This window comes from Poeciliopsis prolifica, unplaced genomic scaffold (assembly GCF_027474105.1).
Source record: "Poeciliopsis prolifica strain line A6 unplaced genomic scaffold, Auburn_PproV2 SCAFFOLD013, whole genome shotgun sequence".
NCBI lineage: Eukaryota > Metazoa > Chordata > Actinopteri > Cyprinodontiformes > Poeciliidae > Poeciliopsis > Poeciliopsis prolifica.
In genome coordinates, this window is record NW_026562388.1 from 9,614,131 (window position 1) to 9,641,061 (window position 26,931).

Here is a 26,931-nt window from a genome sequence, read left to right on the forward strand (position 1 = left end):
ATTTTAAAATCTTGAAAACAAAACATTTGCTTTAAACTGTCCTACCTTCCTGTTGTTGAACTTTTTCTCACTCTATTATTCTCTCACAGCCTAAATCAAAAACAAATATGTCACTGAAAATGACAAAGTTCATCTTTATATTAGAGTAGAATAATGCATTTGTCCCATACTGCAGAAACAAAAAAAAACTTTAATGTTAGAGATCTGCCTTCTTTTTGATACTGATCACATTTTATCTCTCTTTGACCAGTTGCCAGGATTCCTTGAGCTAATCGTGGAGTACTTTCGCCGCTGCCTGATTGAGATTTTTGGGATCGTGGAAGAGTTTGAGGTTCGGACAATGGTTCCCAAAAACAATCTAGATTGTGATCCTACCCAGAAAGAGAATGCTACCCTTGAAAAGGAAACAGACTCAGCAAACCTGTCAGGATCTGAATTGTCATCAGAAACAGAAATCCAGGAGAGGCAAACAGGAGCTATCAAGGAGGAAATGTCACCTGTCACTGAAGAGCAGGCTGAGGTGCCAGAAAAAGAGCAGGATCCGGATGTGACCAAGAAAAAGAAAATCAGTAATAAAGGACAAGTGGAAAAAGGATTGAAAGAAGTGGAAGAAAAAGAAACTAAAAAAGGTTGTGTGGATGAGCCTCCTGCAGAAACAGAATCTAAACCTAAACAGGCCAGTAAATATGATAAACTCCCCATTAAGATTGTGCACAAAGACGACCTGATTGAAGACATAACTGAGCGCTTGGGTTATGTCACTGAGTTTGACAGTGGGCTGCTACACTGGCAGGCAGGTGGAGGTGATTCCACTGCACACATTCAGACGCACTTTGAACTACGGAGTGATCCGCCAGCAAGGGGGGCTACCAAAACATTGAATGAGAACAAACCGGAAAATAAGACGGAAGGAGAAGATAGCAAAAAACCGAAACACATTACTGCTACTATTGATGATGTTCTGTGCGCCAGGGTTGATGCCCTGTCGTACGCCCATCCTGCTCGATCTTTGCCATCTTACCCCTTCAGGGTGCATCCAGACGGAGAAGATGACCACATTACCCTTCTGGAGGATGAGCCCCGCTGCCTGGATGAGGCTCCGCTCTGCACAATCTCCTCCTGGCAGGACTCACTCTCCAAGAGATGCCTTTGTGTTTCCAACATCGTGCGAAGTCTGTCCTTTATCCCTGGGAATGACAGTGAAATGTCTCACCATCCTGCGCTCGTTCTTCTTTTGGGCCGGCTGCTTTTGTTACACCATGTTCACCCAGAGAGAAACAGGTCAGCACCGACCTACCAGAGGGACGAACAACAGGAGCGGGGACTATCAAGTAGCAAAGAGGAGTGGTGGTGGGAGTGCCTGAGTTTGCTCAGGGAGAATGCCATGGTCACGCTTTCCAACATTGCAGGACACCTTGATCTCTCAACCTATTCAGACACCATCTGCCTCCCCATCCTGGACGGCCTTCTCCACTGGATGGTTTGCCCCTCAGCTGAAGCGCAGGACCCATTTCCATCAACATCCCCACACTCCCAACTCTCTCCCCAGAGGCTGGTGCTGGAATGCCTCTGTAAGCTCAGCATCCAAGATGGCAATGTGGACCTCCTGCTAGCCACGCCACCTTTCAGCAGACAGGAAAAATTATTTGCAGTCCTGGTGCGATACGTTGGTCAGAGGAAGGCACAGGTGTACAGAGAAATGGCAGTTGCTGTTCTCTCACACCTGGCACAGGGAGACCCCACCGCAGCACGTGCCATCGCCTTGCAGAAGGCTAGCGTGGGTAACCTCGTAACCTTCTTGGAGGACGGCGTCAGTATGGCACAGTACCAACAGAACCCTCACAATTTGCTGCACATGGGACATCCTCCAATGGACCCTCCCAGTGTAAACATGATGTGCCGAGCAGCTAAAGGACTCTTGGCCATGGCTAAAGTGGAGGAGAATAAGAAAGAGTTTGTACTGTATGAAAGCAGATTATTAGACATCTCCATTTCCTCAGTGCTGAATACGGGGGTGATTGCCATCGTTTGCCAAGTTCTCTTTCACTTAGGGAAATTATGACAGGACTTAGATTGCAGACAGTAAGACTAAAGAGATATCTCTGTGGTTTTCTATTTTTATTTATCAAAATGACAGAAAATGTTTGTGAGGTTTTTTTAAAAGAAAAAAAGAAGTATCTGCATTATTGTGTCTATATGTATAGCTTCTGAGTCCTATTAGAAAAAAAAGTGGGCTTGGGACATGAAAGCTCATTTTAATACAAATATTTAATACCTGCTGGTGATGAATGGTTACGTTTTGTTTTGATCTCGTTTACTTTTTCAGCCAAAAGCTGCCAGCAGATTTTGGTGCTGAATAGTCCGTTCCTTTGAAGTTAATGAGCTGTTTTTCAGTTTTATAAATATGAACATGCTCATCAACATTTTTGTTGATGGAGAGTATTTATTTAAAATGTGACACTGTACAGTTGTTTGAACATTTTTGCCAACAGTTGGATGGAGAAAGGACCGGGATAAAAGTAAAACATGGACTTTTTAAATGAAAATGTTTTTGTCTCCATCGCTGGAAGATAAATTGTGCAATAGGACCAGAACGAGTTGTCCCTTTTTTTGAAAAACAGGAGGATGTGAAACTTCAAGTAGCTGCAGTGTGTGCTTTGGGCCATGTGGAGGCAGCATTGCACCAGCCAATCAAAAGAGCTTAGCGACTGTCAAAAACACACTTTCTAATTTATCAATCATAGCCTCAATGACTGTCACTGATGATCTTTCTGTTTACCCAAACACGTGTGTTATGTCTGTATTTTTCATCAATGTGTATTTAAAACTTTGTGCAATGGACGCACATGACTCTTTCAGTCTCTATCGTGCATCACAGCAGATGGGAGTTTCAGACTATTATAACAAATTCTTTTATTGATGTTAAAATTTCGTAATGTTATTATACATATTTTGTTTATTGGGTCAAATATTTGAACATCCCTGATGTACCCGATGTTTCAATGTAAAAAAAAAAAAAAAAAGCAAAAACAAAAAAAACATTGTATGCATTGTATTATAGCTGAGAAAACAATCGCTTTGGTAATTAAATTGTGGAAGTGCCAGGGTGAGAGGATAAATACCGCTACATGAAAAAAAATAACATATTTCTTTTTGTTACAGTTTTCCATTCATGTCAATGGGCATATTTTTTAAACTCCACATACTTCTCTGAAACAAACATGTGAAAAGAACCGTCAGAAATGTCCTGAGAACTCATTGTAAAATTTGCCTTTTTTCGTATGACTCCTTGTCTTTTTCTTCCGTAAACACATTTATACTCTGTGCTGCACATGTCACAAATAAATGTACGATAAACATCGTTAAGCACTGGAGAAGTTGCATTATGTCCTGACAATCTTAGGCCAATAAACAAACATCAACTGCTTATTCAGATGTCCTTTATTGACTTTTTTTAATGAGAGATTTATCAAGACAAGTGATTTTTAAAAGTGATAGTGCAAAGAAACATTTAGGCAAATTTTTACAGATGAAATATAATGCTCTTTTACTGTGTGCCTTTTAAACTCTTAGGTTTGATTGGTATTTTATTTAACAAACACAAAATAGTGTGCATATGTGAAACTGAAGAGGAACAATATATTTAGATCTTTATTCCCCATTTTGAAAAAATCCAAAGATATCATGAAAACCAAGAAATACAAGATTTTCTGTTGATGGATTATTAAATGCACATTTGAAGATTTGCATCTGTATTGTAGCCAATGTGGTCATATCAAATGTTGAGTGGAAGGGGGAGATATAAATGCATAGCAAACTTTTTATATTTATGTGTAAAAAGAAAAATGCTTTGTTTTGATCTACCACATATGATTCCAATAAAATACATTGAAGTTTAAGGATGTAACATGACATATTATGACATGGCATGCATGATGTGAGACTTTGATAACAGCATTTAAGGTAAAGAAACATCTCTTAAAATTTGTAGAATAATTTCTTAACTCCTTGTTTTGTTATGTTTTAAGGACACAAACTAGATTCCAATTGTGTAATTTTTATTACTTTTCTCAAGTCCTTTTCTCGTCAAACACAACACCATTCTTTTCTGACTGTATCTTCTAAAAACTAAACTCCGATTTAAGTATAAATTTATAATAATTCTTTCTTTTTCATAGTGAAAAAGAAAAACTGTTTTATTTGCACAAATGGGTCTGCTAGTGTCAACTCAAAAGTAATTAAACTGTCTGCTCTGTAGATGAGCTTAACATCATGAATGATTAAAATAGTCATTTTGATCCTGTTATGTTATTGAGTTGTTTTGACTTTAATTATAGTAGCTCATTCTAAATAGAAATAAAGTAAAATCATTTTGATCAAAAGAATTCTAAAGCTATTGTGACACTTCTGTCACTTTCCTTTGTTCTGTTGTCATGAGTAATTTGCCTCTTTACTGAAATGGACATATGCTGTACATAGAAGTGAAAAAATCAGTTGTACAACTTGTATTTAAACTATCAATGCTTTATTGCAGAAAAGTTGAGAATTGAACATTTCTGATAAATTCTAGAAATTCTTTTTAGAGTAATGCCTGATGCCCCATAAGAGAAACATAATTATTATGTTTCTTTTATTTTTAAGCAGATAGACAACTGTCCACGTAAACTTGTAACTCTTCCTCTTTATTAAACCAGACGACTCATTATGAAACTCATTTTGTATTTCTATGTGAAAAATAAAAGTTGCAAAATTGCAAAGTGAAAGCAAAAGGAGACTTTTCAAAACATTTCAGGAATAAAGCATGTAGCTTGTCAGGCCTATTTATACCACCCATTTTACAGTTTTTCCCATGTAAATGGTTTACATTTACATGGTTTACATGTAAATGTAAACCATGCCTTATATGGAAATGATTGCGACAGCATCCTCTTGTGGAAATGGTTATAATAGGCAGGGACATGGAAGCTGGTCAGAGTTGATAGATGAAGATATACAGACAATCCTCAGAGAAAAGTTGCTCGAGGTTGCAAAAGACTTGAGATTTGTTTGTAGGTTAATTTTCCAGCAGGACAGCACTAAAAAGCCAGAACTACTCTGGATGGTACATGTATTGGTTAAACTGACACAGGGAGTCAAAATCTAGATTAGAAAATTCCTCTTTATGGTGGTTTCTATGCAGTTTGAAGTATTTCACAAAAACGAACGTGATAAGAAAAAGATCTACCAGTCAAGATGAGTAAAGCTGGTAAAAGCCTATGTATACATACAGCCCAATAAATAATTCTTATTAGTGTTTTCACATCCTTTTCCTTCCACCTTAAACACTATGTAGTTATGTAGTTGTCTGTTACATAAAATCCATAAAACATCTTAAAATCTGTGGGCATTGAGGTAACAAAATGTGTTCAAGGAGAATTAATACTTTTGTGTGGTTGAGTATTTGTTGCATTTTCTGTATCTATATCTACCATCCCCACATTATCTTAACCTTTTTAATAATATTGTTCTTTAAACAAATTCTTTTGAATGAAAAGCACAACTGGAAACAAACTAATTATTTCAGAAAAACTGCTGCTATAATTTTTTACAAATAGTTTTAATTTTTCTTGGAAAGGTTGCCTCCTCTTCTTGTAATCAGACATCTTCATCTTTCCCTCTATTTGCCTGGGGAGATACAAGCATCATGGCAAGCTCTATTTTAAGCTGCCTTTAATAATACTGTAAGATTCTTGCTGTTGATAACACAAGCAATGTGAGGTCTCCTCTAAGGCTGAGCCTCGAGCTATGAGTCCAGTTGCTGGACTGAAAAACACTTGCAATCACTTATCCTCTTTTAATCACAAAAAAAAGTTGCATTATCATTAACGTCTCTGGTTGGCGATTCCAAACGCCACAACAAGCAGCGTCCGCCGGCGACGTCTTCATGCTGGCGTTTTTCTTTTCCAGAGAAAAATAAAGCCCATCTTAGAAGTGATTAACAGTGTGATCGATTCTTCACTGATGAAGAGAAAAAAATGATGGATGTGCATACAGGCATCTCTTGGCACTGTTTGTAGTGTTGTCACTTGTTTGTGACTGCACCTAAAAAACAAGGATTGGGACATAATCTGTGTAAAGTGAGTTCCTGTGCTTTTTAGATGGTGTTGGTAGCCAACTATGGAAGAAAACTACCCACCCTGCGTTTGCTATGAAACGCTGAGTCATGGAGCTCTGACAGGATGGATGTGGTGTCTTTTAAACATGTCATTTCCCCCGACTAGCCTACTGGGCTGCCTTGCATATAAAGTTAGATACCTGAGTATTTGATCAAAGTAAAATGTGTCTCTCATATTTTCAATATTGTGGGTGGCTATAGTTATGGGTTTACTTAAAGATGTGAAATTTACAATCTGATGATGTTTATTTCACTGTGATGAGGCCTAAAAACATATTTTTTTTGCGTTCCTACATTGAGTTTGATGCAAGTGCAAGGGTTTTTTTTGTTGTTGTTTCTGTCATAATCCTCACACTGCTTTGCAAAGCCCACTAAAAAGACAATAGAGTGAAGGATCAGCAGATCATTAGTAGCCATTAAAAGCATTCAAATCAACCCAAGTGTTGTATATTGAAACTTACTGGTTCACTTGCTCACAGCTGGAAGCACTGGTGGAAGCATTTTTTAAAACAGTTTCAAAGTAATATAAAAATGTTGTATTTGGTTCCATTTCTTCATCCGTAACAGTTAAACAAAATACAGCCGACTGTCAGTATTTCAAATTTTAAATTCCTATCATTTCTGGTTAACATACTGCAAGAAAATTACAATTTTATGACCTTGTGGATTATGTCACAGCACCTTCCAAACTTCAATATCTTCAAGAATAGCCAATTATTGATTTTTTTGTGATAAATTACCGTAAAATAGCTTTTGATGGTGATACATGGAAGCAAAAGAATATATGGTTTAAACACTTTATTAACCCTTTTGATATTTGATACCCATAAATAAAGTCTAGTGCAACCAACTGCCATTGCATTACTTTTTACAATTTTAAAAGATGAATTTTGACATAAATGTTTGAGAACCACCTTTTTCTGTTATTACAGCTTCAGGTGTTTTGATGTGTCGAGGTATGATTCAAATTGGACTTTGACATTCCCCTCAGCATAATGTCGCTACCACCATGTTTAACAGTTTGAATGGTTTATTCAGGCCGCAGACTCTCAGCTGGAATAATAGCTGTACCTTTTTATGAAATCATTTCACCGTGGCTCTAGTGTAAGTGCAGGGTTGTTGGTCCAGTAGAAAGTCAGCCTTTGTTCTTTGTAAAGCTTCAGCAACCTCTGACAAGTTTTCTTTCAGAATTTTCACTGTATTCAGCTCTACCCTTCCCCTGATAGCTATGACCAGTTTCTGAACCTCCTCATCACATGATGATGATGCCATAGGAGCAGAGATACTTTTTTTGGGCATATCGACCAAAAGGTTTTAAAGATTTTCCCATTATCAAATCACCTTCCCCCACAGCCTGTGCTCCTGACATAAAGAAGGTTGAATACAAATGAAAACCACACTTTTCGCATTTTTATTTGTAAAAAAAATAAATACATGCATCATTTTACTTTTACTTCAATTTAGCGTGATTAAGCAACTTGTATTTGAACTCTAATAGCCTCTGAGTTTAGCAGGCTTTTTGTATGCCCTCAAATAACAAACATCAGAAAATAAAAGTAAAATGAGACCGTTTTTCGTCTTTGCAAAATGGAACAACAAAGCTTTCTCAGATTAAATAAAAAGCAACAAGGCTTCTTTACAGAGACAGGATAATTGTGCAGCTGTGGGAGAAAATGTGCAGGACTGCCTGGGTAACTTTGGAGAAAAATGAAGAGGTGGGCAAATGTGTCTGTGTCTACGTAGGTGTTAGGAAGGGGACGGAGAGCTTAGGGAATGTAGGCTGAGAAGGCAGTCGGAAGCTGGACAGGAAATTGATTCATTGGTAACCTGAAACTGGCATTTGAGTGGGGCACGAGTTGTGTGGTAGCATCACTGCCTGTTTGTTTTCAGAGAAACGCAACCAATATGACAAACACAGACTCCACTTACTGCACAATTTTCTTTCAGTAAATGTTGGTTTAGTCGGGTTTCAGTTATTTAATAATCTTTCTTCCTGTTGACCATCTGTTTCAAAGGACACTTCAGAAGAGGCGGAATAGCTCTCTCTCATATACAGATAATTGATGGATAACTTTTAAGCATCACCTCATACAATATTTAACATTTCCTGGGTTTGTTGTGAACATTTCAGACTGCAGTGTGGTTTATTATATATCAAAAATCCACACTATTATCTTGTGGTCACAATATTGAAAAGTTTAATCACATATTATGTAGACCATTTTATCAAGGTTGATATATCTCTCATAGCGGTTTACCATCGCCTCTCCTCCTGATACAAATAATTAATGACTACTCACAGCAGAAAGACTTGAAACAAATATTCCAGTACTGTTTTGACATCCTCTTATGGTAGACAGTCATGTGAAAAAAATTAGGACACCTGATGAAATATTCAGAGAATTTATTGTATTTTCATGTCTCATGTGTTTCTTCTAATTTATATCTGGAAAGGAAACATTTAATGTAGGCCAAGCAAAAAAGGGACCTTGTTTTACTCATTAAATAGATATTGATAAAAACGTAAATTCTAACTGATGGTAATTAAAGTTGAACCCTCTCAAACTACTAGAGAAGGCATTCCATTTTTGATTTTTCCAACTGTACAACTGGAGCATCGGGTCTGGGTTTTAAAAGAATATAGGAACTTGATCTCCAGCTTTTGCAGCGGAGGGTCCCCCGCCCCTTGAGTGGACCCTCTCGTGGTCTCCGCACCCCGTTTTGGGAAACCCTTAATCGGCGCTTCCTGTCTCTGCACCTTCATGACTTCAGCCCCGGCTGAAGGGGGAGGAGCAGGCGGAGGTGGCTCTTCTCTGCTCCCATGTTGATGTTTGTTTGTGAGGGTGGCACTGCCGTGTGTGGACGAGGGTTGTCGAGTGGCCTGGCAAGACGCTTCATTGAGGAAAGCTGCAACTTTGCCCTCATCCCTCCGAATATGAGGCTGGATAATGAAGATTTAAGATAATGTCTCATCGATTATTGTCATGAACCGCTTTGCCATATGGCAGTGTGATCATGTTTGACTCGCCTCTCTTCACTGACGGCCAGTCCGGGATTTTGGAGCTTGTCTGAGGGCGCTTTCTCTGGATTTATCTTTCCCTTTCCAAAAAAAAAAAAAAAAAAAAAAAAACGACCAAGTTCCCCCTCGGCGACCAGACCTTTCCAACTCATTTGTTCGCCCCTAAACTTCCAAAAATGGTCTTCTTCGCTTTGGCTCGAAACAAACCGGGATAACGACGGGAGAAGCTCCGCGACAACACCCCTACCAAGGACAACCGGTGTTACTTTCCCCCGGTAAGATAACGCTTTCAGCGGGCAGACTAGACGAAAGCAGTCGGGATGCGACGCCTCGCTGCCTGTTTGTGATACATGGTTGACAGCGCCGCTGAAAACTAGATTTAAACCTTCTTCTTCCTTGCTCACTTTCAGTGGGAAACACTAACGCCAAATAGTCAATTCAAAGCTTATCGCTATATTTGAACGAACATGGTGCTAACCTTTGAATGCTCAGGCTTATATCAACTTCAATGTATGTCCTCAACTTGTTAGCCACGCTAGCCTGTTAGCGACACTTTATTTATTTAGTTTGATGGAACTAGCAGTGTTCATTGCTTACAAAGGCAATGAACTTTTGATTATAGAGCTTTTAAGACTTGTTTGTTAGGTTTTCCTTCATTGTATTTACAAAAAATGATTATATTTAATGTCATGTGGCGAACTGAAAGCTACAAACCGAAACGTTAAGGTTAGCAGAGGTATTTTTTTAATAACAGGAAGTGCTGTACTCAAACTTTACTTTTATATCATCTTACAAGTTGAGCTAAACTGAACCTCTCTTCTCCGCAGAGGCTGTCCTGGCGCTGGATTTATTCAACTCTATATTTTTTATTTTTATTTTTACTGTAATTGATGCATCTTGGGGAGTCCATGAGAGAGTGCGAGTACAGTCAAATCAGCACTCGCAGCTCCACGCCAATGGAGACCCCCTACAAGAAAAGGACCCCAAAGAGGAAGAAATGGGAGGCCTTCCCTGGTCAGAATAAATTTTACTGTGATGGGAGGATTATGATGGCCAAACAGACGGGGGTTTTCTACCTCACCCTGGTCCTCATCCTTGTAACCTGTGGACTGTTTTTCACCTTTGAGTAAGTATTATCTGCTCACACCTGGTACTTGGTTGTGCAAGATGACAGTGTGGATTAGGGATTTCATCTCAAACGCTCACATGACAGAAGAGCTAGTTGTACACAAATCATTGCATGGGTCTGGAGTGAGTATGTTTCACTTTATCTGACCTGCTTTAGGGAGATGTCAGTATAAACTGGTTGGAGATCAAAGTGTCTCATATGCCTTTTGTATCAGAGGATTTTCAGAAGAGCTGCATGTGGAAACTGCAACCAATGTGATGATATTTCAAAGAGCCCTTTTTTCTCCCAGTCAGCTGAAACAAACTCATTTAGAATAATTTCTTGATATTTTTTGGTTGATCTATACTATAAAATGTGTTGATATTTTTAAAGAACCACCATTTAAAAAAAATATATTTTAAGGTTGTAAAATGAAGAAAAACACAAAACCTTTTCTACTGTGTGATTATTTGTTATAAAGATAAAATAGTTTCTAATCTAATGACAAGAAAGTCATCTAAAATAATATTTCTGTAACTTCTCTTCTGTTGCGGAAATATTTCTAAAATTGGCATGACGTTTAGTGCCATTGTGGAAGGTCCAAAAAGGCACTTGGGGCTCCAGAGCCAGAGGCAACATCTAAAAATGATGGTCTATGTTGTAATTCATCACAGGCAATTGGAACAAATAAAATTTGAAACAAAAAAAAAATAAACCACATCATGCTGGCCATTGCTGACACATTTATTGTTCTTCATATCCTCTGGAATTATAAATTTATGTAATTGTTTTCCTCTTAAATTAACATACAGTTATCAAGTTTGTCTAAACTAACTAAAAACAAATATTTCTATTCCTATTTGTACTATCAATCAATCAGAGGTGCCTAAACACTTGCTCCAAGAAAGCGTCACCTATTTCCACAAAGCTCCTCCTTGGATCAGTCCAACGCTTGTAAGAATGGTTGTAAACAGCATACTGAGAAACATTATTATAAATATAATGTGCTGAGGTTCAGAAAGAGTAGGAGCTTTTTAGAAGGACAGGGGCTAAATTTCAAGGCATCATATTTCATTTATGTTTGATATGCACAGCATTTTAATAAGGAAACGTAATATAGTTACTTAATTGGGCTATAAAATGTGCCTAGAAAATACAAAATGCATCCCCTATAAGTGTCTATAGTAGGCTACAAAGCGTCAAGAGAGTGCAGTTGTTATTTGTCAGCGGTTATACAATCGCTCAACTGCTATCAAGATTTTGTCTGTGACTAAGATCAAAAACCTTAATTCATTTATTTAAAAAGCTCTTCTATAACCAAAGTCCTGTACAGGAGAAAAGGAAAATATTCTATTTATTTTCTTTTTCTGATGTATCTCTATGCTGTAATAAATGTTCAAAAAGCTGTCCTTTCTGTAATAGTGCTACATGGGTTCAGTTGACTACATTCCCAGTGCCATTAAAAGAGCATTGTTTCTCTTGCACTTACAATTGTTAATAAACGTACAATGTGTCCCTCTACATGCTGCTCTCCCCAAGATGTCCTGATCTTTCCACTGAGTGGACTGCATAAAGCAGTATGTGTATGAAGGCTGATGTGCTGCCATAGCTGGAGAGTCTGACAAGCGAGTGTGCATTCTTTCTCTGGTCGTTAACCCATCAGTCTGTCATCTATCATGTCAGAAACCCCCTTTTATAGTAGATAAGAGACCTGCTCTGTCATGAGAATTGTTGTGGAGGATTGGTCAGTGTTTTCATCACGATAAAGTGCTTCACAGCCAGAGGATGCTTTATGGGGAAAATTGTGCTGTGGGTGAAGCCTCCTGCACTTTGTCTGCACAGCAAAGACAGCCTATGTTACATTATACTATATTTGTACAAACCTCCAATTTTTTTTCCATTTATTTCTGAAATTCTGCTGCTCTGAAATCATCTGAATTAGGCGCCCCCATTCATAATTTTTGTTTTTTTTTATTTTTTAGTTAGGACTTCGCCAAGCATGAACTTCAAACTTAAACTTACTTTTAAAGTATTGCTTTTTTCTATGTAGGTGTAGGATGTAATTTTGCAAAAGGTTTGTATCACAGTTATTTTGTATAAATAAATCATTTGCATGTATCATCAGTTTAAGGCTACATTGAGAATGTTATTGTGTCAAAAGTGGAACCAGTTATATTACTTTGTACAACTGAGTATTATTAGTTTAAAAACTCCATAAATGTCATCAGGACACTGGTGTCCTCATTTACCCATTGAATTGCATGCTGTCGATTTGAGGGTGATAGTTAAAGGGCTAAGTTAGTCCCAATAAATAAAGTGGGTAACAAGTTTGCAAGTAAATCACTCGGTTAAATAGTATCTTACTTGACGTTAGTTCCTGGCAGAGCAGGTGGAGGCCATTGAGGGAGTCCAGACTTTTTTAGATCATCCACTACATATATATCGAACCTCAAATACACTTTTTTACAAGCCGTGAAAAGCAAAAACAACTTTGATTTCATCATCTGTCGACAGAACGCCTGGCTGGCTAAGAATATGGCCTATACTTGGAGTCTGATCAAAATTATGTTGCTTTAAGAAAAGAGCTACATGGAGTAATCTCATTAGTGATTTCTTAAGCATAGCAGCTTGCAGTGCAGTGAAGAAGAGAAGGATTAGTTCTTAGTGGAATTCTGAACTTATCAATAAATTGCAAGACATTGAAAATTCTGAGGGTCAATTTACAATTTTTTTGGTATTTCTATACAGAGAACATTAATGTGTATTGTTAGTTTCTGGTAGAGCTGCAGTAAATATTAGACTGTAATCAACATTACAATATTAATTTTTGGAAATGCAATGAATTGCTTGAATGCAGTTTTTTATTCAATTCCGTGATACTTTAGTTTAAGTGTCGAGGATTTGAGGAAAAGACAGAAATTAGCCATATCCTCAATTCAGGATTTAGCGATAGTATTATTACATGCTGTTTTTTTATGTTTTACAATTCTACAGTTGAGAGAAACTATTTGTTTTAATAGACAAAACACAAACCAAACTGCTGTAGGTACAGAATAATTATGCCCTTTGAAATTCATTCCTGCTTGTCTGTGTTGTATGGCTTGTGTGTAAAGTCTCCCAACCTCAATGCTGTATATCCATCAGCAGTGACCTCTGGACCACTTCAGCTTTCAGTGCATTGTCACTTGAGAATAGATACGAACATAACCCATGACCAAAGGGCAGCCTGCCACAGCACCGCAAGATCTGAGACTAAACTACCCTAAACATGAAACGCCTAAAAAGGGGAGATGGACTTGTGGAGGCTTTATGTAAACCTGGAAGTTACTCTGCATCTACATGTCGGATGTCAGATGCTTCCTGATGATACCTCTCATGCTGCTTCCACAGATGGCTTCATTTCCTACAGTGTGAGCAGGACTCTTCATTCTATCTTATGTTTGTTGTGACTACACAGGGACATTTTACAGGAACGCCATAAAACAATGTTTCAGCTAAGCATTGCCCCCATGCCCCAAGGCTGGCTGAGTCCTCCTGACTTTCCCACCCATCTCCAATCAGCTGAAGGGAGACATTCATCAGACAGGGCAATGGTCAGCAGACCCGCACATTGGCTTATGTTGTCATTAACAGTAATGTGTTTCGATTAGTTGTGTATACCTAAGCTCATTCACTAGTTGTCAGCATAGTGGATTGCAGCTACTCATTCACTTTGCAGATATTTCTTTTTTTGCACAATGTTTTCCATCATGCTGCCGGATCATATTCTGCAGAAACAAATCTTGGGGATGAGGCTATTTGCAGTCTTTCTTTGTGGAAAGACTGCAAACTTGTTTTCTTTCCTTCTGTCTGAGGGGTGCTCAGCCATGCACAATAAACCGGCCTGTTTATTGTTCTGTTTCTGGTCCCCCCCGATGCCTATGTGGCTTGTTGTTTCACATGTTGCTTTCTGTCCCACATGTCATAAAAGTTCACTGAGGCCTATGTCTGAAGAACAGTTTGAGCATTTTTCCAAGTTGGAAAAACTGAACATTTTGATCACTAGTTGTAAGTAAAAATATGTTGGGTGTGAAGCTTTTTTTGCTGGTGATAAATTTTATGCTGGTGTGAACTTTTGATATGGGGTTCAGAGTTAATGTCTCAAAATTAGATTCCTCTGATTATTTCCCTCTTTAAGGTGAAGATTCCATGCGTGAAGTTCCATCAGGAACTTTACTTCGTTTACTTTTTTCATATCCTGGATATATCAGATATTGCCACAGGAAATGCACTGGTCCTCAACAGTGGATTCATACTTTTTTATGAATAGGGGTCATTTCGTAAATGAGCTTTGTTGAAAATTATAACCAGAGTATTTTTTCACATCAGTATAAGCAATCTCCAAATGTGATGAGACTAAAAGGGTAAGAGTAATTGCACAGGACATAAAGCCACTAATCTAGTTCATGGATATTCAATACCAGATTTGGGTTTGCAATGACTATTATTATAATTTTTTTAAGCAAAGGTTTTTCTCCTCGTGTAAGAATGTTTTCAGCTTGGTTTGCAAATTCATGCCATCCTTGTGAATTATCTCGGTATTTTTCTTTTGCTGACTCAACAACGTTCTGCCTATAATTGTGGCTTTTTCTTTATTTTTCCAATGTGAAAAGCCACCCTATGGATCTCAATAATTGGACTGGGATTGTGCAGCCTTCCTTATTATTTGTGCCTAACAATTTGTCTTTCATCTCAGCTGGAAATGAGGAAGAAAATTGGAAAGCTAAAGGCACATGACTATTGGGGCGAGACTCTGACCCTCCTGGCCCCAGTTTCTGACACAGACTTCACAAAACAGGATAATTTCACTGCTTTTGAGAGCTGCAGTGCTTCATAGATCAGAGTTTTCAAATTGACATTTTGTTCTTAAAATAGGTCTGTTTCAGAGTCCAAACAGAACAAAACAACGTTATCAAAGGATACAGGATTTGCTTCAAAGAATTTGTGTAGTATTATAATATATCCAGCTAAGAAAGTGTTTTTTTTTTCTAATCTAAGAAAAGCTGGAAAATGTGTTTGAACTTAGTGTTGAGTGAAGGATATAAAAATGTTTTTGTTATGCTATGCTGCAGGAGTTTTGCAAATGATCCTTCTATAATTTTTATGTGTTTGTTTAACACTTGTTGGAATTTGTATTCTGAATTTCTAAAAATTTCTGTTCTTTGACAGTATTTACCATTTTGGTGTGTGCATTTGTTTCTTGCAAACATTTTGTCATAAATCCAGCATACAAACTTCCTTTTTATACAACAGTGTTTTTTGTTGATTGGCTTGGCAATCCAACATTCATATTTATGAATGGAGCTGCAAATATGATTTAGGCTCTGGCGGCTGTACTTTGGATAAATTACATTTTTCTCCGTCTGGGACTTAAATAAAAAAAACTGCACATTTAACATCAGAAGATGGCAACAATGTTGACATTAACAATATCAAAGTTCAAAAGAGGATCCAGAGCACGTTTAAATCTGTATGACTAAAAGATTAAAAGAATTACAGCTTATGTTTTGTTTTGACACAGTCTACTCTTGCTTTTCAGTTGCATAATTTAGTGAGATTTTGTTTGAAGTTTAATGGAAGCAGAAAAATGATAAAGCAGGACGGATATGGATTAGTCTTTGAAAACTCTTTGTGTATGAACTGGAGACAGAAATACAACATATCTCTGTGATTCACATTTTTTCTGTTAGTGTGAACACAGGATCACCATACACACAACTTTCAACACACAACTTTAAACTGACTTGCACCATTGTTAGTTTTATTGAGTGATCAGCCTATTATACAGTGATGACATGCAAAGCACAAAGGGGGGATGCATTTGTTGTTTAAAACAACAAAATATAAAGAAATATAGATCTTTGTGGATAGTTAATATGAAAAATACATTTTCATATTTCTCTACTCTAATGTATGTGCTATCACCATATATATGTTTTTTTTCTTAAGAGTTGGTGTGGCACTATTTATTTTTTTTCACCTTAGTGCTTAGAGTTTGGAAATATCAGGGCTTTTAATGCAAACGATCCTTTTTCTGGTAACGGGTAATTCTTCAGCTGTCACCATATGCCAGCTGACGCATGGTTACAGCTGACACGTGTCGTCATGTGTCAGTTGTCACCCATTAAGGACCCATTAACGAACATGGAGGCATCTTGGAGGTGACAGATAAGGGGTTAAACAGAGTTAAATGCTTTGCATGTGAATTGGTGAAGGAGTTCTTAATTGTCTTCACTTAAGATGTTAAGAACTATGAAATTGATTAACTTTGCTTTAAATATACTTATGTCTATATGGGCTTGTCCTGCCTCCAACAATCTGAGACCAGTCCAAATACACACTGACTGATGAAGCTTTGCCAGTGGATGATTTTTCCTCTCAAGACGAGGAAAACTGTGCTACCAACACGAGAATTATCAATCAAAAAGGAAACATACCGACTGCCTTATTTGTTCAGTTTGGTGAAGTCCAGCTAACTCAGTGAAGTATCTGGTGTGAAAGACAAATTACAGATTTATAACAGAAGCTGCAGAAGATTATTTTTCATATTCAGCCCCTATTATGTTGCTGTGGTTACCTGCTAAACATGTCTTAATTTCACCCAGTTTGGTTCACTTTTCTGTGAGCACTGGAAAATAATTGTAATGCTTCTTCAGCTTTTTTGTTAAGACTGAAAACTGGTTTGGTTGAAGTCTTTGTTAATTTTTTACTCTGCTGCTTGTTGCAGAACATTAACACTTATTTTTTTCTACCTTACAAATGTTTTTCCTTTCTATGTTTAAATGTCACTGTTTAAAAGTACTTAAGGTGTAATTTTGGTTTGGTGGCCAAGGATTCACCACTGTTCTGCATTTTCTCCCTTTATGGACAATAGATGTCAGTGTGATTTTCTGGGATCCAAAACTTTAGAAATGTCTTTGTAAGACTGTGCAGGCCAGTAAATGTCAACGATTTCAGCACATATCAGTTCTTGATATGAAACAACATTATGTGTTGTTTTTGAGATCTTTTGTCCTATTTCCTGTTGTCAGAATTGCTCTGTTCAAGTGGTTTCTTCATTCTACAGGCCTGGCAGTTGTTAGATCTGGATTTTCTAGTGAAACTGAACTCAAGCAGTAGGGTAGGTAAATAATGATTTAACAAATGGGCTAATCTTTTTTTTTAATATCAGGCCAGTTTTGCTTTGGATAGTTGTCTTTTCTCTTTGTAAATAAAATCATAATTTGACAACAGCTTGGTGGGGTTATTTATATCTGATAATCAAGAAGAAAGCAGAATATTTAATTTGGGAATCATTGTTTTCACAGTGCATTCTATAAACATCTGTGCAATTACATGGCAAAGGAATGCTTTAAAGTTTACATTCAGTGTTGTGTACATTTGTAAGGCTTTTTTAAATACCCCCAATAAACACTGCAGCCACTTATTTATAGAGCCTGTTGGGAACTGTACATTGTTTAGGACTGCTGTCTGACACGCTTCATTCAGGAAGAAATGCATCTTCATGGAGTGCAAGAAAAGGTGCAAAAATCAGTAATTTATCTTGTCTGTGTGACAGATTCACCGTCCCCCCCCCCACCCCCCAAAAAAAGCCCAACTTTATTAGTAGTTTTTATTTTTTATTTTTTTACTGCATTATAGCAAAAAGGTTGACAGCTGCATAAAACATTTACAAAAGTGTCACTGCAAGTCAGCTTTTTTTTGCTCCCCTTCAACCTAATTTATGGGAAGCTGTCTATTCTGCTTTTCATCTGCCTGTCAGATGCAGAGTTACAGTGATCTTGTTATAATTCCCATCAGCTACATGTATTAAAACAGCTAAAATAAGCACCGCTTTGATGAGCATTAACTTACATCAAACTCTTAACAGACCCGATTAGCTTTGGGCAACAGTGTTCTTGAAATATGGATGGAGTACTTAGTTTTTTTTCCACGTGTTTGACAAGTTTGCTCTTGTGGCTAACCCATGCAACTGAAATGTTTTTTAGGTTGTTGAAGCTAAAACTGCCCACATTTCACATTTGCCCAGTAACTCTCAACCAAACAAATAGGCTCTGCCTTCAGTTTTGATTAAGTGGTTTTTTAAAAACACTTTAAAGTCCTTTCAGGTGTAGCTCCTTTGAAACATGCCCCAAAGTGCATGAAAGAAAATCTGTTTAATGAATACCCAAAGCATTGTATGCATACAATTACTCTCAAAATGCCTTTGCAAACATGCAGTTGAAAAAGGGAAAATTTGTGCTTTTTTTTCTTATCCTCGATATTGCTTTTTGTAGAAAATTTCCTGGAAGAAGGGGTGGAAAAAAGGTTTGCTGCATGGGTGATCAAGAAAATAAGTCATTTTTTGAGTGTTGTCAGGCAAATAGTTGCGAAACAGACTTTGTCCACATAACTCAAACAGTCACACCCATTGCTAGGCATAAGGAAACAAAAGACATTCCTCTCACGCCAGTAGAGTGCCACTCCAAATCTTGTCTAACTGCCTAATGGTTTTTCAGATGGATGGTTGAAGGTGGGGGAAAAAACAAGTTGATGTTCTTTCGAGCGAGTTATCAAACTTGAAACTTTAAAAGTTGCAGACATAGATTATTGTAGAAAAATATAAACGCACTTCTTTTTCTGATACCCCAATGCCGCCACCAGTTCCATCGGCCTGTCGCTTTTCTTGTGTGTGTTGCGTGATTTTTTTCCCCAGCTTGCTTCAAGTCTTTAGTCAGCCTTGCACTCTTTGTTTGTCAACCCCCTCCTCTAAGCTACATCCAGTCCCTTCTTCCAGGGGTGATTGAGTGCAAGGCCGAGGCTGAATGGAAGAATTTGTAGGTCTCTGGAAAACATGAGTGACACATGTTTCGCAGTACACGATTGGCATCTGTATGAAATCTGGATGAAAATCTCTGGAGACTGTGGAGGAGTTTGGGTAAATAAAAAAAAATGCAATTGTTTGCAAAAGCTTGTCATGTTTTTTTGTTTTGCAGACAAATGAGTTGGCCTATGGCTATGAGGAAATTCATATTCTGCCCTTGTCTGCTATCAAACCCGATCAAAATGTTATAAAAGCCAAAGCAGACAAAGCCTTTGTTTTCAGATTACACGGATGACTAATGATACTGTAACCTGAAAGGCCAGAGAAGTATTTTAACGCGGCAGTAAACATATTTGAAGTTCGTTTGAGTGTTAATGTTGACATTTCTTATTGGTTTATTACCCTGATAACTGACTGCAGATTCAGATAGCAGCTGTTAACTTTGCATGACAAACATTTTGTTTTTCGCAGATCAGTGGATCTCTGTTCTTAGAGTTACCATAAGAAAAAAAAGAGATCTGTTAATCTTTGCGAACATTGTGTGGACAAACTGGGAACTTTTCAGAGTGAAGCAAGTTTTACTTGTTTAAATAAAGCTCAGGCAAAAGTCCTCAATGGTTAACTCCCAGTTGAGTCTCGACAAGCTTGATGACATTAGATATGAGTCATAATTGTCTATATTTACAATAGTACAATAATGTTTCCATTATAAAACAATATAATGCCTACTCTCTGGTTAAAAAAGGCTGTCTTTTGTATATCATACAAAAATACATTTTTAACTGTCACTGTCCTGAATATATTTTTTCACATCTCATTTCTAAATATTGCTAGTATTAAGTTCTACAGACATGGCATGTTGAATAGAACTCAAAATAACTTTGTTAAATGAACCAACTTTCAGATGTAGCTGCGATAATAATGTGGGATGCACACGAGATTGGCATTGATGTCAGTATCAGTTGATGTTGGTCCATCCATCCATCCACAGTCTGCCGCTTATCCAGGGTCGGGTCGCAGGGGTAGCAGCTTAAGAAGGGAGGCCCAGACTTCCCTCTCCCCAGCCACTTACTCCAGCTCCTCCGGGGGAATCCCGAGGCATTCCCAGGCCAGCCGGGAGACATATACCGGTAGTGGTCCAATAAATACGACTGGGCTAATATTATTACTCAATATTTATTTCCATTTTGTTATTTGCTTCTGGTCATGTGGTATTTGTTTGGTCATGTGATGACAGTGATGCAGCACAGAATTGTGGGGAGTTTAACTGAATCCGAAGAGGAGTGGTGAAGTCAGCAATTTGGTTTCCCTTTCTCCCCAAAGTATGGCAAGGGTTGTGATATGTATAAATGTGTCAATATCAGATATTGGCCACAACAGCAATATTAATATCAAATATCAATATCAGCACAAATTTTCATATCTATCCATCCCTATTATTATTGATTTCTCCCTCAGCTGATGTATCAGTGATGAGACTGTGACCATTAAAGATGCCGCTTTCACTGCAACCCTGACTTGGTGTAATTACTGCAAAAAGCTTCTCAACTCTTAGGTTTGTCCTGTTTTAGTCTTCACTTCAGTCTCTGTCTGTATTCATTGGTTGGGGCCTTATTAGATGTCCTCCATGTTTTTTCACTAAAATGTTTTAGTTTCTTTCAACAAGACAGACTAATAAAACTGGTTAAAATCTGCTGCTCCTTTCCGATGAGGCTTCAACTCACTGATGTAGCTGTTTCCAGGGTAACCATAACCCCGTTTGAAACTTAACCATGTCTGACATTGCATGCCGTCCATCTCTATGGCAACGATGTCTCCAAAGTCTCTATAAATATAAGAAGTGGATTGGAAGCAAATAAAAACGACAATGTGACTTTGTTCATTTCTGCTCTCTTAAAGTCTTATCAGGAACGGGAGCTGCTGAAGTAATCTTACTACCTCTGTTCATCGATAGATGAAGATAAATGTTGGAGATGTTTCAGTTGAGGTGGCTTCACTAGGCAAGTTTTTGTATACCTACAGCGCATAGACATACCTGTTTTATTCACCGGAGGCATGAGGTTAATGGACATGTCCCTTTTCCCAGGTGGGTTTGGTGTTTAACCTGTGTCAAATGTCACTTTATGCCACACTTGATCACATTTTCATTATATTACTGATATCCGACTCATTCAGATGTCGCTCTTGAAGTACAGATGCTGTTGCTTGTAGCCTATTTGTTTCCACTTTCTTTTAAATCATCTGTTAGTCAGTAGATAGGCTTTCAAGAATGACAGGATTTTTACCTCACAGGAGGTTGAACACCACATGTCTTCAACAAAGTATATAGTACTAATTGTAGTGCTGGATTTATTACATTTGTTTTTTGTTTGTGCTGCAACTGCAAATTACTGACAGTTAAAAAAAAAACTGCAGCCTTTACCAATGTCCTATTTAAGATTTTAAAATTGAGAACTTATATTAGGGAATTATTGGGGAAGACTTTATGCTAAGGTACAAGTATATATATATTTGAAACAATAACCAAACTTTGTCTAAATTCAGAAAATCAATTTTTGGCCAGCCACTTTTTGGGAGTAATTTATTTTGTTTTATCAAGGTTAATGCCTTGTTCAGCAGTGAACCAACAGCAACTTGCTGTAAAAATCTACAGATTTTGTAACTGAAATTTTACAAAAATAACCGATACTTCATACACAGAACAGAGTCTTGCAAAATGGTCTGTTGTCTGTTTCTTCACCTTTTAATATGCAATACCATGATGCAAAATTAACCACAGTAAATGGCAGCCAGCTAACTAGAAAAATGAGTAAGGTACAGTTCTTACTTTTAACTAGGTGTTCCTTTTAGTCATGTTTACATGTCACCACTTAGTTTCATTGCAAGATTAACCCTAAAGTGTCCAACTGAAGTTTTCATGTTTAGAATTTTTTTTATTAGATTTCCTGTTTTCGTCATTGTTTGTATAGATTCTCCAGAGGGAGGAGTGTTTTCAGGAACTGAACAAACTGGTAGTTTCTATAATTCCCATTTAAGCAGTGTTGTTGCCACTGAATCTCTTGTGAAACTTGTTCCCAAGAACAGGATCATGCCGATTTACGAGTAAATCCTGCTTTTCATGTTGAGACAGTCTCAAAGTGGACTGTGCCTTCTCTTACCAAAGGCATCTGTTGAAAGAAAACCCAACAGCAGAAACACAAAAGCCATGCTTATGCCTTGAAAAGGCATTCAGAATAAACACAGCTTCTGACCCAGTCCACCTTATTTCTATAATCCATTGTGCTTTGGAAAAACATTATTTTCATAACTTCTGGACCAACATGTGAACAAATAGTCTTTCACAGTAAAAATACTAATGAAAACATTAGGAAACTGATGCCTTCAATTTTAAAAATTGCAAGGGCCACCTGAAGAAATTGTCACTGATTATCTGTTTGCTTAATTAGCTGCTTTTTAGACTGTTAGTGTTGATGGTTAAGCTTTGAACAACCTAAAAAGTTCTGAATCAGTTTGTACTTGGTTATAAAGTTTGTCAAGTTTTGTTGAAGGAAGTCAGGCACAACCTTGTGTGACATGGAGTTCAGTTCAGTTTGAACAACACTTAGGTTCTAGCTACACTGTCAAGGTAAATACAAATATACCTTAGTTTAATGAACATTTTTTTTTTTTTTTAATTATTATTTTGCAGAACTCTTGAGTTTCCATTTAGAAGGGGAATGTCAGCGACCCCATATGCATCAATGGACGTTTCTGAAATCTCCGTTGAGATGTTAATCCTTTTCCAAAGCTGAAATTTCTTCTGTTTATCGTATTGCAACAAGTTTTGCGTTTCTGATTAGATTTAGAGGCACGTTTATTTTTATTATCAACATGAACTGAATCACACCGAATTGCAGGAGCAATTCAGATTCACTTTTGGTACAAATTTATGTACACTTGTTGGAGCTGCTAAAGTTGAGCTTAAGTTCTTTTTTTTTTTTTGTTAAGCAAAGTCACAGACAGCTGGATAAATGCCAGAACTTTGCAGGAAAATATCTGGGATTATTACAACAGATGAACAAATCTACATTTTACCTAAACTTTACAGCCATTACTTAAGAAGAAGGCTTGCTACATATGTGTTTGGCTATGTTCTATTTACTGTAAACTAGTTGTTGAAGAAGGTAGTTGCTTTTATATCTGTTGTTGCACTCATCTCTGATCTGTGTTGCTGTTTTGCTGATTACGATTTGATCTTTTTCAGATCAGATTTTCAGATCCTTTTTCGCGAGGTGTTGCCACTGTGTTTGGCTTTTCATCTACTGTGGCCTGAGTTGATGTTGTAACACAGACATTCGAGGACTCAGTTAATGATACGTCAAACAGATTTGGGATCAGTGGATCAGCGGCTTTTGTTTTTAGAAACATAATGTCATGCCATAAATCAGTACAAATAATATCTGTGCTTATATTTTGGCTTTGGGGTCTTCCTCTGAAGGAAAATAGAAAGAAACGTTAATATTTGCTTGCATTGTAGGTCTTTCTATACATTTAACCGCAAGTGGCCTCGATTTGCCAGATTATCACATTGAATGCCTTTTTATTTAATTTTTTTCACCTACACAAATAGCTGTATGTTGTAAATCCTAACATGTAAAGCCATTTTATCAGAAGCTATGAGGCACTGATACATCTCTAAATAGGGAGTAATGTCTGGCGTCAATATTTTGATTTAGAAAGTCATGATGCTAAATCACCAAATCAGACGGGGAGGCTGTTTGAGGAAATGCAACCAATAGTTTAGAAATGACACAAAAACTTGCCTTTTTTAATTTTTTAAAATGTTTTTTGCTGAACTGTGTTGCCCTGCCTGCTTCCCCCTGCTGATGTCCCAGACATTTATTTGTAGAGAGCAGCTGCATCTTTCCACTCAGGTTTCTACAGGTCAGTGTTCATAGAGCTGTTAGGATTATAGCTTCAGTTTTTTTTTTTTTTAATTTCTCTAAACACGTTTTGCTGACCAGCTTCACATTTAGGTGTGATTCATAAATGATTCATTCTCTTCCATATTTAACAGGCTTGGAACACAGGTTGAGTTTAATGTGGAAATACGTTTGTATTCATTGTGGTTGTATGTTTGTGTAAAGCATGCTGCAAGTTTAGATGGTTCACTTAGTAATTAATCTCTGCAGAACTTGATGGATCAGTATTAGGACAGTTCGTTCCTTAGACGGAGGATGCTGACGTTTGTCTTTAGCAATCATTAGCAGTCAGCACAGGAAACTTAAATATTCTTTTGTCAGTTTCATCAGAATAAATGTTCAATGGTTTTGAGAAACATATGTGATATTTATGTTGTATCCATTAGGAACCAGTAATGCATCATGGGAAAAAGATTGTATCAATTTAATAAAATACCATAAACTCGTAAACAAGAATAATAAAGTGCCCTAGGCCCACCCTTGTGGTACTTAATGTGATTTGTGCCCTAACCAGCTGCAGTGTATTTAAAATAGTAATAACCTTTTAAGTTTTTTGTGTTTTGAGATGTATTTTATGTGATGGATGAACATAGGCTGGAACATATAAAGTGTAGTAAAAATAAATCAATCTTCAAAATTAAACAGTTTATCCATGTTTTCTTGTACAGTTATGAACTACTTTGTGTTGGTTTGTTACATAAACTCCCAGTAACAAGTATGAATAGTTGTATTTTGTGATGTACATTTTCTTTTTAAAGTTGTTAAAGGGATATACTTTTGCTAGCCAATCTAACCTGTTGAATAGTAAATTTTGAAAGACACTAATGAAACTGGATAGGAATCTGATGTATTCATGGCCCTTTGTTTGACTTTGTTCAGTGCTTATTTTCCTTTAGTTGTTAAGCAAGAATGTTATTTTCCTTAGCCTAATTACACAGATCCCATATAATCTGTGTAATTTGTATAATATGTACATAGCTCTCATATTTATATTTGTACAAAACATTTTATTTATAGCACGTCAATACTATTCTCTGTTGATATCTTTGTACAACTGTTTATAAATATTTATATCCTGTATAGCACTTCTGGATAGATGCAAACTACATTTTGTTGCTTTGTACATGTGACAGTACTATGATAATAAAGTTGAATTCTATTCTATTCTAAATACCTTCCTTAGTAATTTCCAAGTATTGTCTTGTGTGCTGCTGGTCAAATGGGGATAAATGACATTTTGATGTGCTGGAACGTTGAGCTTATCAGAATTCTGCATTTCTGCTTATACTTTGTCGCTGCTCTTTCTTCATCATCTGTTTTTATTTTACCAGTTGTCCGTTCCTGGCACAGACGCTGACCCCCATCATCCCAGTCCTAGGAGGAGCTCTATTTTTGTTTGTACTGGGGACTCTATTGAGAACCAGTTTCAGCGACCCCGGCGTCCTGCCTAGGGCCACCCCTGAAGAGGCAGCAGACTTGGAAAGACAAATAGGTAAGAGATTTCATTTCAGTGATTTTTAAAGTCTATTTTAAAATCTTCATTTTGGGGTTTCTCTTCTTGTTCCACAAATATATTGAGGTCCTACATACTAACTCCAAAGTGCTGAAATTGGTTCTCAATGTAAACACGTGATGAAAATTGTGTAATTTTGTTCCAAGAGAAGCATCCGCCTACCAAGCTCTCCTCCAGGCCTGGATCGAACCAGAGAGCAACACTTTGCTTTCTGTGCAAAGTGTTGCGTGACTGGTCAGAAGTTTGTTGCTGTGTTTCATGATGAAATGGGCTCAGTAAGCATTGTTGATATTTCTATTCAACTATTCTGCTTTCGCCGTCTTGCAACAGGAGACACTTTTTTTTTTTAGGAATATTTGTCAAATGTGGTGAAAAATTATGTACATTTGTTTGGTTCTTCACAAAAAATATAGAAAAATAAGACTGGCAAATGGCTAATAACTTTTGGATGGAAATTGTAATATTGTTTTCCACAGAGGAGGCTGTGTGTAGAAAGTGTGATGCTCTCTTTGTGACTGTTATATAAAAACAAAACCAAGTATGCAGGGAAGCAGGAGGAACCCTGTTGAGGAGGGACCTATACTGAAGCAGGAGGGGTGTCTCCCAGGTGGTCTGTGTGAAAGGTGTATGCAAAAACAAACAGTTTGCAACCATGTAACTGTGTGTCGACTGTTCGGCATCAGATGAAATATGTGGGATCCTATAGTGATTCTCCTTTGTGTGTTAGAAGAATCTTTTGTGCATGTCCTGTTTACACAGCTCCCATTCGTCTCATCTCCCCTATCTGAGAAAATGTTCCATTTGTAGCTGGATTCAGCTTTTGTGTGGGTGTTTACTGCCTCCCTGACACATTAACTGGATGAGGTGTCCTTAGTAAATCTGCACAGCCAAAGAAATAAGGGCTTCAATTGACTTTAAAGGTTCTCTTCGTCTTTCCTTGGATGACTTATTGGTACCGCACTGAACTGCTCTGCACAAATGGCCTCCGATCTTTTTATTTCAAAAAAGCTTCTCCAAATACCCTTTTTTGATGCATTACTTGGTCATAAATTGCCATTTGATAAATACCTTATCTAATAAATGTTGGCACAAGTAAAACTATTGGTGAATTAGGAAGCACCATTGTTGAACTAACTGAATTAACAGGAGTTGTGAGGCTTTTCAGAAAAATTCAATACTTAATTTTAGTAAATTTGTTCAGTGTGGGAAAAAAAATCCCATATTAGGAAACAATTCATAACATGAAATAATCTTCCTTGCGCAATTAATGCCTCCTATATTAATACATTTTGTAGCTGGATTCAGCTACAAAAGGTGTTTAAAGTGTATTCAGC

At 37.3% G+C, this 26,931-nt stretch overlaps 2 protein-coding genes across 5 annotated transcripts in view; both read left to right on the top strand.

Moving 5' to 3' along the window:
* LOC129365237 (AT-rich interactive domain-containing protein 1B-like) overlaps positions 1-3,429 on the top strand; it is a 194,957-nt gene extending 191,528 nt beyond the window's left edge. For both annotated transcript variants that reach the window (XM_055038316.1, XM_055038317.1), the window contains exon 21: positions 251-3,429. In XM_055038316.1, coding sequence (XP_054894291.1) covers positions 251-2,062 — 1,812 coding nt within the window. In that variant the 3' untranslated portion in view covers positions 2,063-3,429. The remainder of the gene's footprint in view (positions 1-250) is intronic.
* A 5,504-nt stretch (positions 3,430-8,933) lies between these two features.
* Positions 8,934-26,931, top strand: part of LOC129365389 (palmitoyltransferase ZDHHC14-like) — a 42,447-nt gene continuing 24,449 nt past the window's right edge. For all 3 annotated transcript variants that reach the window (XM_055038565.1, XM_055038566.1, XM_055038567.1), the window contains exons 1-3: positions 8,934-9,448; positions 10,001-10,299; positions 25,416-25,576. In XM_055038565.1, the coding sequence (XP_054894540.1) occupies positions 10,064-10,299; positions 25,416-25,576 (397 nt within the window). In that variant the 5' untranslated portion in view covers positions 8,934-9,448; positions 10,001-10,063. The remainder of the gene's footprint in view (positions 9,449-10,000; positions 10,300-25,415; positions 25,577-26,931) is intronic.